The sequence below is a fragment of the Phocoena sinus genome, chromosome 15 (assembly GCF_008692025.1).
Source record: "Phocoena sinus isolate mPhoSin1 chromosome 15, mPhoSin1.pri, whole genome shotgun sequence".
NCBI lineage: Eukaryota > Metazoa > Chordata > Mammalia > Artiodactyla > Phocoenidae > Phocoena > Phocoena sinus.
In genome coordinates, this window is record NC_045777.1 from 73,766,021 (window position 1) to 73,778,279 (window position 12,259).

General features: G+C 41.4%; 1 protein-coding gene across 1 annotated transcript in view; it reads right to left on the reverse strand.

Annotated features, from left to right (window-relative positions):
- The window catches only part of LOC116740495 (chromobox protein homolog 1-like), a 62,268-nt gene that overhangs the window by 47,970 nt on the left and 2,039 nt on the right, over positions 1–12,259 (reverse strand). The window contains exon 2 of the mRNA XM_032606136.1: positions 5,201–5,304. Within this exon, the coding sequence (XP_032462027.1) occupies positions 5,201–5,304 (104 nt within the window). The remainder of the gene's footprint in view (positions 1–5,200; positions 5,305–12,259) is intronic.

Here is a 12,259-nt window from a genome sequence, read left to right on the forward strand (position 1 = left end):
ATACTGTGTTTTCAGACTGGAAGGATTAATAATGTTAAAATGACCATACTACCCAAGGCAATCTACAGATTCGATGCAATCCTTATCAAAACACCAATGACATTTTTCATAGAACTAGAACAAATAATTCTAAAATTTGTATGGAAACATAAAGTCTCCAAATAGCCAGAGCAATCTTGATAAAGAAGAACAGAGCTGGAGGTATCATGCTCCCTGACTTTTGATGACAAAGCTACAGTCATCAACACAGTATGGTACTGAGAAAGACACATATCATATGATACCACTTATATGTGGAATCTAAAAAAGGGTACAAATGAACTATCTACGAAACAGAAATAGAGTTACAGATGTAAAAAACAAACTCATGCTTACAAGGGGGTAGGGGGAGGGATAAAGTGGGAGATTGGGATGGACATATACTATGTATTACATATACTATGCATTAATACACTGTATATATTAATAAAATAGATTACTAATAAGGACCTGCTTTATAGCACAGGGAACTCTACTCAAATGTCTGTAATGGCATATATGGGAAAATAATATAAAAAAGTGGATATATGTATAACTATTCACTTTGCTGTACACCTGAAACTAACACAGCATTGTAAATCAACTATACTCCAATAAAAATTAAAAAACCAGTATGATACTAGCACAACAACAGACACATTGATCAACGGAACAAAATATGGAGTCCAGAAATAAAGCCATACACTTATGATCAATTAATCTATGACAAAGGAGGCAAGAATATACAATGGGGGAAAGACAGTCTCCTCCATAAGTGGTGCTGGGATATCTAGACAGCTACATGAAAAAGAATGAATAGAACATTTCCCACACCATATACAAAAAGAAACTCAAAATGGATTAAAGACCTAAAATGTAAGACCTGAAAACATAAAACTCCTAGAAGGGAACATAGGCAGAACACTCTTTGACATAAATTGTGGCAATAATTTTTTTGGGGGGGGGTCTCCTAAGGCAAAGGAAACAGCAGCAAAAATAAACAAATGGGACCTAATTAAACTTAAAAGCTTTTGCACAGCAAAGGAAACCATCAACAAAACAAAAAGACAACCTATTGAGTGGGAGAAAATATTTGCGAATGATATGACTGATAAGAGGTTACGATCCAAAGTATATAAACAGCTCATACAACTCAGTATCAAACAACGCAGTTTAAAAAATGGGCAGAAGACCTGAATAGACATTTTTCCAAAGACATACAGTTGGCCAACAGGCACATGAAAAGATGCTCAACATTGCTAATCTTCAGAGATGTGCAAATCAAAACTACAATGAGGTATCACCTCACACCAGTCAGAAGGGCCATCATGAAAAAGTCTACAACTAATAAATGCTGGAGAGGGTGTGGAGAAAAGGGAACCCTCCTACACTGTTGGTGGGAGAGTAAGTTGGTGCAACCACTGTGGAAAACAGCAGACCCTCCAAGCTTCACATAGCTTAGACAATATGTCACAAGACTCTTAACCACCCCTTATAGATAACACCTCTGATGTATGGGTCACTGTAACAGTTGCCTAAGTTGTTTTTTAGGAACTAGTTCTTGCCCAACTCAAACTGGCCAAGACCACCGACCATTCATATGGGCCTGTGTGATGTCCACCTTTTGACCTCAGAGGGCAGAAAACTTCACCCTCGGATCGTGCTAACGCTGCCATTTTCTGAACACGCCTACCATGAAGCGTGATGCTTAGCTGCACCTGCGCAGAACAGCAATCACGCCCCTGCACCTCTGACAACCCTACACTCTTTCCCCACAAATGTCCCAAGCCCCTGGCCTTGAAGGAGGCAGATTTGAGACGTACTCTTCCATCTCCTCACTTGGCTGTCTCGTGAATAAACCCTTTCTTTGCTACAAACATTGGCATCTGTTTGGCTTCCTGCCTGTTGGGCCAAATGAACCTGGTTAGGTAGTACTTTCCTCTATAAAAGCAAGCTTCTCTCCTCTGTTCTCTGGACTTGCCTATGGTTTGCCGTATTTTGCACGTCCTGATTGCAATTCTCTGCTCTTCACGAATAAACACGTTTTGTTGGTACTATAACTGGCTCTTTTGTTTTTTTTAAGGTCAGTATTACATGATGATCAGAAGTGGAATCCCAAGGAGACAAACCCCTGAGAAATTAACGAACCTTGGAGCCACGTGAGGTGCTCACTCAGGCCCAATTCTGCCCTCTGCTTCTGTGAGTTGTCTTTTTCCTTTCAGTTAAGTCTCCTCTCAGATGGGAGCTCCCTCCTTTCAGTTGAGCTCCGGCTTTATTTGGGATCTGTTTAAAGGTTTTGTCCTTTCTGGGGAGTGCTTGTTTGTTTTTTTTTAAAACTTAAAAAAAGATTTATTTTTGGCCGCGTGGGGTCTTCGTGGCTGCGTGCCAGCACGAGCGGGGGCTACTCTTTGCTGTGGTGCGCAGGCTTCTCACTGCGGTGGCTTATTTTGTTGCGGAGCACGGGCTCAAGGAGCGCGGGCTTCAGTAGTTGCGGCACACGGGCTCTAGAGTGCAGGTTCAGTAGTTGTGGCGCACAGGCTTAGTTGCTCCGTGGCATGTATGATCTTCCTGGACCAGGGTTCAAACCCGTGTCCCCTGCATTGGCAGGCGGATTCTTAACCACCGCGCCACCAGGGAAGTCCCTCGTTTGTTTTTTGAACCTCTGGTTTTGAGTAATGGAATCCCAATCTGCTAAATTTTCTCAGGAGGGTCCTCCTTCTGGGACTTCAGCAGGTTTTATGTTTAAAAAATAATACACCTTGGGACTTCCCTGGTGGCACAGTGGTTAAGAATCTGCCTGCCAATGCAAGGGACACGGGTTCGATCCCTGGTCCAGGAAGATCCCACATGCCACGGAGCAACTAAGCCCGTGTGCCACAACTACTGAGCCACTGCTCTAAAGCCCGCGCGCCTAGAGCCCGTGCTCCACAACGAGAAGTCACTGCAATGAGAAGCCCGGGCACCGCAACGAAGAGTAGCCCCCGCTCGCCGCAACTAGAGAAAGCCCACGCACAGCAAGGAAGACCCAACGCAGCCAAAAATAAAATAAATTAATTAAAATAAAATAAAAAAGATCTCTAGAGTATATTTTAAAAAAGTATACACCTTTAAAAAATATCACTTATATGTGGAATCTAAAATAATAATACAAATGAACTTATTGACAAAACAGAACAGATTCACAGACATGGAAAACTTATGGTTACTGAAGGGAAAAGGGGCTGGGGGAGGGATAAATTAGGAGTTTGGAATTAACAGATACACACAATTGTATATAATATAGATAAACAACAAGGACATACTGTATAGCACAGGGAACTACAGTCAATATCTTATAATAACCTATAATGGAAAAGGGTTGGAAAAAGTATATACACACATATTATACATATGTATGTATATACTGAATTACTTTACTGTACACCTGAAACATTGTAAATCAACTATACTTCAGTAAAAACCCAAACCAAACCAAAAAACAAAAGGAAAAAAACCCAAAAACTTATACACATTTTAAACTAATTTGACCAGCCTAACCAAAAACAATTTAGAACTCCAATTGCCATTATGGGGAACTTATGATCTCCCCAGACTTGCTTCTCTTAGAACCAAATTAGAAGACCGAGGCTCTAAAATACAACAAACTGAACGGGACGCCTGTTTCAAACGCCTGTTTCAACTGGTACCTTGAGGCTTCTAAGCATATTCGGGATACTAAAACTGCCTCTTTACAAAATACCATTTATAAATTAATCAATGTGAACAAACAATTGAAGACAAAAAAACCTTTGAAGCTTCCTTTTCCCCTTCCCCATCCTCTTTGTCTCCAACCCCACCTCCTTCATACCCTCCTCTTCCTCATTCGAATTCTCTCACTGAACTTTGCTTTTTCTTCAAACCTCTCCCTACTTCTTCCTCATCTGAACCCATTAGAACCTGTCGCATTAAAATCAGACCCTCTGAAGGTTCTAATGCTAAGCCCCTAATTTTCAGCGCCCCCGCCCCCTGGACTAAGGCTGAACTACAAGCCACAAAGATTTTCCTAGAGTAGAGCTAAGGATCCCCCATATATTTCCCGAAGAATTTAATGTAGCTGTTCAGACTTACCGACCAGGTTTCTCAGACTTGTTGGTGAAAGCCAGGCCCAAGACTGGATGAAAACAGCGCGTTGGGAGAGTCCTGAGAAATCTCTAGTACTGCAAATGAAAGCTCAACCCCCTGCCTTGATATAGGATCAGGCTCGGGCAAACTTAAATGACTTCACCTGGCTTTCCCCAAACCTACTGATTGAAATAAGATTCAGCCTTGCACCCAGACACACAATGAGCCTGTGCATGATTATTATAGCCAGTTCCCAATTATTTTTAAGGAAAATTCTGGCCTTTCTATGGATGTTGATTGCACTTGGGTAGCCTTCAACTCAGTTTATTAATGGGCTGAACCGGGATCTTTCCCTTCTAGTTAAAAGGACCAGGATGGAATGGGAAACCATGTTCCCTCCTAATTCCCAGTGACGGGACCCTGGGCTTTCCCCAATCCTTCCTCTTAACCAGCTTGTAGTGGGATGAATCTCCCTCTGTCCTTATCGATATCAGAGCTACCCTCTCAGTGCTCAATCCCACTATTATTCACATCCCTTGCCTGGTAGTACTAAAACGGTTCAAATAGTGGGGGTCTCTAATAAACTTAACATGTTCCTATCTCTAAGCCTGTTCCCTTTTGTTTAGTTCCTCTAAGAGATACACTTTTCCCCTTTGTTCCTCCACCCCTACCCGTTTATTAGGTGGAGATTTCTTAAAGAAATATTGTCCGGAATTTCTTCCTCCCCAAAAGGGGAGCTAATTCTAGAAATTGACAGTAGTGTTACCAAGCAAGGGCTTGCTGCCAGACATGCATAGAAGTCAATTCTATGGCACCGGCTTTTGAAAAACAAAAAGAGCTTTATTGTGAGGTTGACCGGCAAGCAGATAGAAGGCAGGGCTCAAATCTGTCTCCTTGATCCCAGGTTAGGGGGTTAGGGGAATTTCAAACTTGGCAGAAGTTGATTGGATAGCCTCAAATCAGTACATATATGATAACCAAGGTACTTAGGCTGCTGGAAGCCAGATTTTCCTTATTTTAGGACCTCTCCCTTCTTAAAGCCCTCTGGTGGCAACACTTCTATTCTTTGAGTTCCACAGACTGAAGGTATTTGGTTCTGGGCTCATCCTGGAGACATGGGTTCCCATCTTGCACACGCACAGTGCTGTCTCTATAAAACAACTTCAGGTCTGATTCATCACCAACCTGTTTTAAGAAAGCAAAACCAGTTTAAGCCAGTCGACGTTTTCTGTGCTATCTCAGTAGCAACCAAAATAGCCTACAAGGTGAATCCAATGACTCTTTGGATGATATAACTGTTACCTGGATCCTCTAGTTTATTTCAATAGGTAAACAACTTGCTTCTCTGCTTCCTTTCTCAGGCCTCTTTGCAGGACAGCATTTACCTGTTAAAATTTTTAGCCTCTAAGGGACACAAAGTCTCCAAGGGAAAACTGCAGTTTGTTCAAACTCAGATTTCATAGTTGGGGCACCTGATCTCAAAACAAGGGTTACATTTAGATCCAAATAGGTTTCATGGCATCCTGAACGTCCCCAAACTCAAAACTAAGCTTGGGCTAGTTGGCTACTCTTGAAATTGGAAAAGCTTGATAAATCCCCCTGCCCTTGCTTGGCCTGTGAAATCTTTTGCTAACAGCTTTTTCTCGCTGTAATAACCTTAACACTGCCACCCTTCTTCCCTCCTCTATGGACAATATTCCTCATGACTGACTCTGACAGATTACCTCCTGACGCCCGTGATGACTTATAGGAAACTCCTTTTGGATAACACTGACTTTTTGTGGGTTTACCAATGGTTCTTATTTAAAAGGTGAACACGGTAAGTATTATGCTGGGTATGCTCTTGTAACTCTTTTGAAGCCATCAAGGCAGCACCTTTGTCCTCGGCTACGTCAGCCCAATAGGCTGAACTGTACGCTCTTGCTCAGGCCTGCGTTTTGGCCGAGGGTAAAGCTGTAAATATCTCTACAGACAGTAGATATGCCTTATGTAGGAGTAGCTTATGACTTTGGAATGCTATGGAAAGAGTGAGGCTTCCTCACTTCCAGTGGGGACCAAATTTAAAATGGCCCTTATGTTCAGGAATTATTAGATGCCATACTCTTGCCAGGGAATGTAAATTGGTGCAGCCACTATGGAGAACAGCTGGGGCACGTCCCTCACAGCCCCCCACGTTAATGACCATCATGAGGGCAGATGTTTCCCTTTAATAAACCAGCAGGTGGAGCCGTTGTGGCCTAAGGATTAGCAATCACTAGCTGGGGCTGGGAGCAAGTAGCGTGTAGAGGAAGCAGGGGCTGGTCAAGCAGGGGATGTACAAAGAGCAAGAGGACAGCCTGACCAAACACATGGCAGACGTTTAGTTGTTGGTTCCTTTGATAGTAGCGTTCTTTTCAGAAATATCAGGGAGGTGGTTTCCTTCAGCCTCCAAGGGAATCAAGCTTGGAATGCCCAGGGACCTTGATAATTGGCCAAAGTGGCTGGCATAATCTTGCTGGTAAAATGAGTGGCTCTTTTGCTCTTTTAAGATCAACACTATTAAACCACTTCACAAAAGAGCTGAAGTTAAAAATTTTTATCTTCACAAATGAGGGTGAATGAACTGGTTGGTTAGCCCATGTCTGCTACTTCACTTACTGAATGAGTGTCCTAAAAATAAACTATTAATATCCTGACATTTATACTAAATTCTGGACCCTGAAATGGAATCCTGCCCCCAGACCCTTATTTAACTTCACATTCTCCATCTGTAAAGGATGTATAAAAACAGGAGAACTTTGTAGACAGTCAGGGAAATGAAATGATATCTGAAAAACACTCAAGACACACAATTACTATTTGCTTTGTACTAATGGAAAGTACTGAATTGCCAACACACGCAGGGAAAATTTAGCTGTATTTGTTATTTCGTTTGGGCACAACTTGGTAAAGAAATTGCTCAGAAGAGTTTCTCTGAAGAGCTTTGGGTACACTTACGATCATTTGCAAACCTTGGAAAAGGACTTAATTTTTATTGAAGGGAGCTGGAATCAGAAAATGGAACTTCTGCAATGAATTTGTAAAATAATAAAGAAGTCAGAGAGAAGTCTGTCATTTGATATTATTTGGTCCTTTAAAAAGGGAAATATTTCCTATAAAGACATTTAATGCCAAGGCGGAGGGGGTGGGAGAGGGGTGGATTGGGAGTTTGGGATTAGCAGATGCAAACTTGTATATACAGAATGGATAAACAACAATGTCCTACTGGAATTCCCTGGTGATCCAGTGCTTAGGACTCCACACTCTCACTGCTGAGGGCCCAGGTTCAATCCCTGGTTGGGGAACTAAGATACCACAAGCTGCACGGCATGGCCAAGAAAAAAAAAAAAAAAGCCCTGCTATATAGCACAGGGAATTATCTATATTCAATATCCTGTGATAAACCATAATGGAAAAGAATATGAAAAAGAATGTATCTATAACTGAATCACTTTGCTGTACAGCAGTAATTAACACAACATTGTAAATCAACTATACGTCAATAAAAAATTAAAAAAAAAAAGAATGTGAGAGACCCATGAGCTCTTTGGGGGTGTTATGGTATGAAGTAAAGAGAAATGGCAAATTACCCGTCACCCCTGCCTGCCTCTCTGCCTCACACCATGGCTTTTGAAAGAGGTGCAGGAGGTAAACGTGGGGTGTTAGATGTCATGAGGCAGATGGTTGGGTAATAGGTGAGTAGCTGCATACTCTACATTTCACAGATTTTACAAGTGTGTATTGGAAATCACGATCAATTTATGAGGAGGAGGAAAGTGGACTCTATTGAGACGCAGCAAATGAAAACAGGCTAAGGAAATAAAGGCTCAGAATAAAGTGAATTAATTCTCTTAAAAAAATCTGTGTTTTGCACTACACTTTGTTTCTGCACCATTTGCTGGCTATTCCTGAAGGAGAAGGACTAATTTTAAAAACTGAAATGTGTTCTGAAATGTTAAATATCTCCCTGCTCAGAAATCTAATTTAACACAGTAACTTATCTCAAAGAGGCTTCCCTTTTTCGAACGCTCCTACACTGTTGGTGGGAATGTAAGTTGGTGCAGGCACTATGGAAAACAGTTTGGAGGTTCCTCAGAAAACTAAAAACAGAATTACCATATGATCCAGCAATCCCGCGCCTGGGCATATATATCCAGACAAAACTTTAATTCAAAAAGATACATGCACCCCTGTGTTCATAGCAGCACTATTCACAATAGCCAAAACATGGAAACAACCTAAATGTCCATCAACAGATGAATGGATAAAGAAGATGTGGTACATATATACAATGGAATACTACTCAGCCATAAAAAATGAAATAATGCCATTTGCAGCAATATGGATGGACCTAGAGATGATTGTACTAAGTGAAGTAAGTCAGAAAGAGAAAGAAAATACATGATATCACTTATATGTGGAATCTAAAATATGACACAAATGAACCTATATATGAAACAGAACAGACTCACAGACATAGAGGACAGACTTGTGGTTGCCAAGGGGAGGTGGGGTGGGGAGGGCTGGGCTGGGAGTTTGGGGTTAGTAGATGCAAACTATTATATATAGAATGGATAAACAACAAGTTCCTACTGTATAACACAGGGAACTATATTCAATGTCCTGAGATAAACCATAATGGAAAAGGATATAAAAAAGAATTTATATATATGTATAATTGAGTCACTTTGCTATACAGCAAGAACTAACACAACACTGTAAATCAACTATACTTCAATTAAAAAAAAAGATACTTCCCTTCTTCTAATTGCCTGGTAATAATTTTTGGCCAAAAGTAACATAGTGTGACCATGCAGAAACAGAATGATACAGGGCCTCTGTTTTAAAAAGGAAAATTATGAGATCAGAAATACGGGTCTCCCTTTAAGACGTGAATCATCTTTAAAATAAAAGGAAACTCTGAATAAGATCACTTTGACCCAAAAGTGCTTGTTAATTCAGATGCTGTGCTGTAAAATGGCTTAGTTTTCTGTTGATAAGAAAATAAAATTTACAAGCTCCACAGGACACACCTCAAAGCTCTTCAAGTCTTTCTAGCTTTTATCCTCTAGTTAGCATCACTTATGTGGATAGGGTCCTGTGTGGATGTCTAGGCTTCTGGGCATTTCTCTGTAGAATAGAGAGTTCTTGTCACCTATTGCTCTCAAGAGCAATTTTGGAGACATTGAGTCAGATTTTGACATCCTGTTAGGTAATGATGTCACTTAAACCTCACCCTGTGAGATAGACTGGGTATTTTCTCCATTTTAAAGGTGAAGATATTTAATTTTTTATTGAAGTATAGTTGATTTACAATGTTGTGTTAATTTCTAGTGTAGAGCAAAGTGATTCTCATATATATACACTTTTTTTTTTTTTTTTTTGGCCGAGTCACACAGCTTGTGGGATCTTAGTTCCCCGACCAGGGATTGAACCCGGGCAGTGAAAGTGCAGACCTCCAGGGAATTCCCTACATACATATATTCTTTTCCATTATGGTTTGTTACAGGATATTGACTATACTTTCCTGTGCTATACAGTAGGACCTTGTTTAGCTATTTCTTATACAGCAGTATCTTCTAATGCTAAATTCCTAATATATCCCCCCACTTCCCCTTTGGTAACCATAAGTTTGTTTTCTTTCTTTTTAAAAAATGTATTTATTTAGGCTGCGCCAGGTCTTAGTTGTGGCACACGGGATCTTTGTTGTGGCACGTGGGATCTTTTAGTTGCGGTATGTGGACTCTTAGTTGCAGCACGCATGCGGGATCTAGTTCCCCGGCCACGGATCAAATCCAGGCCCCCTGCCTTGGGAGTGCGGAGTCTTACCCATTGGACCACCAGGGACGTCCCCTAAGTTTGTTTTCTATATCTGTTTCTGTTTTATAAATAAGTTCATTTGTATAATTTGTTTAGATTCCACATACGATATTTGTCTTTCTCTGACTTACTTCACTTAGTATGATCATCTCTAGGTCCATCCATATTGCTGCAAATGGCATTATTTCATTCTTTTTTATGGCTGAGTAATATTCCATTGTAGATATGTACCACATAATTTTTACCCATTCATCTGTTGATGGACATTTAGGTTGCTTCATGTCTTGGCTATTGTATATAGTGCTGCTATGAATACTGGGGTGCATGTATCTTTTCCAATTATAGTCTTCTCCAGATATAAGCAGGATCATATAGTAACTCTATTTTTAGTTTTTTAAGGAACCTCCATACTGTTCTCCATAGTGGCTGCACAAATTTACATTCCCACAAACGTAGGAGGGTTCCCTTTTCAAGGTGAGAATATTTTAAAGGTGAGGGTATTTTCTCCATTTTAAAGGTGAGAAAGCCCGTGTTAGACCCTGGGCCCTGGTGCTATGTCCTGACCCTGAGGAAAGCAATGTCTTCTTCTTTTTTTTTTTTTTTGCAGTATGCGGGCCTCTCACTGTTGTGGCCTCTCCCGTTGAGGAGCACAGGCTCCTCTCCGGACGCACAGGCTCAGTGGCCATGGCTCACGGGCCCAGCCCCTCTGCGGCATGTGGGATCTTCCCGGACCGGGACACGAACCCGTATCCCCTGCATCGGCAGGCGGACTCTCAACCACTGCGCCACCAGGGAAGCCCCAGCAACGTCTTCTTGCTCAGCCAACAGCTTGTTCTGCGGCCATGAAGGTATATCAGCAAACTTCTCTGAAATAATGTTAAAAACAATTTATTGTGCATGTGCTCCGGGATGGGTTTAGGCTTTGCATCCATTATCAGCTCCATTTTACTGATGAGGAAATAAAGGCTCAGAGAGGTGAAGTGATTTGTCAGAGGTCACACAGCTGTTAACTGGAAGAGCTGGGATTAAAGTCAGGGTTTTCTGACTCTATCCTCCACATCCTTCCTTCAATTGTTTATAAATTTATAAAGCTCCCCAAAAAATGTTCAGAGGGAAAGAAAGAAGAATGAATATAGGCAAAGTTCCACTGTTTTCAGAACTAGAATTCTTTTTTTTTTTTTGCTGTCGTTCTTTATCTTTTTCAGTCCTTGTACAAAAACTCAACAGGTTTCAACTCCAAATGATCGTGAAGGCTTTTCATTTGAAAAGGGATCTATGAAGGTGGATTTGGGAAATACAGACCCGAAGAGCCTCTCTTTGGAGACTGAAAGACAGAGGTAGAGCTTTGCAAAAGTCGTTGGTCATCAGTGGACCTGTTAGGAGTTGTCCTCTGATGTCTTGGGACTCAAGGCAGGAAGGGTCATGAACACTAACCACGTGGTTTGATTGTTGAGTAGGTCTGGTGTAAAAGGGCCTGGATTTGAGTCCTGGAGCACAGCTGGAGTGAGGGTCCAGGTGTGTAACTGAGGACTCCAGGTCTCCCGCTGTCAATTAGATGGTGGGAGGGAAGGATCCTTAGCTTCTGAAGCAAAAGAACAATGCAAGAACCATAATCCTTCCCAAACGACTTTGTGATCTGGGATGATGACACATAGAACACTATTTTTCATACTGCAGGTCATGGCGGGCATGAAGAATGGTAAAAAAAAAGAAAAAAGAAAAGTAGTAAAATAGAAAATTATGGAGCATATTAGACACTGCATGTAGTAAGGGTACTTTTTCTTGGAAAAACTTGTATCTCAATGATATACATACACCTAAGCTGAGCCATGATGGAAAATGGAAAATGATATAAAATGGGTTGCTCTAAAAACGAGTAGGCTGCCCTGCTCGTTTGCCCTTCTGTGGTTTACAGTAGGCTAGACTATTTGGAGAAAAGCAAAACGTTCAAAGACTGATTAAAAGAGTTTAAATCTGAGATCCATGCCATGAGACTGAAGGACAAAAAAAATGGGGAGTTGTTTCATTGGCACTGAATCCCTGGGCTGGACTCAGCCTTGGAGGAGAAGTACATGAAGAAATGTCAGGGCCAACACACATTGTTTGCCCTGGGGGGAGGTGAACTGCGGTGAGAACTAGCCGCTCTGCTCCAGTCTCCTATCTTCTGTCTTCACTGGGAGCCTTCCACCATTCCCTGGCTCTACCTGATTTTTGTTTGAAATTCTCCCCTGGCTTCCCTGCCAGCTGACCTAAGTAACATTACATCATCCAGGCCTCCTAACACCTGAAGTAGGTGCAGGAC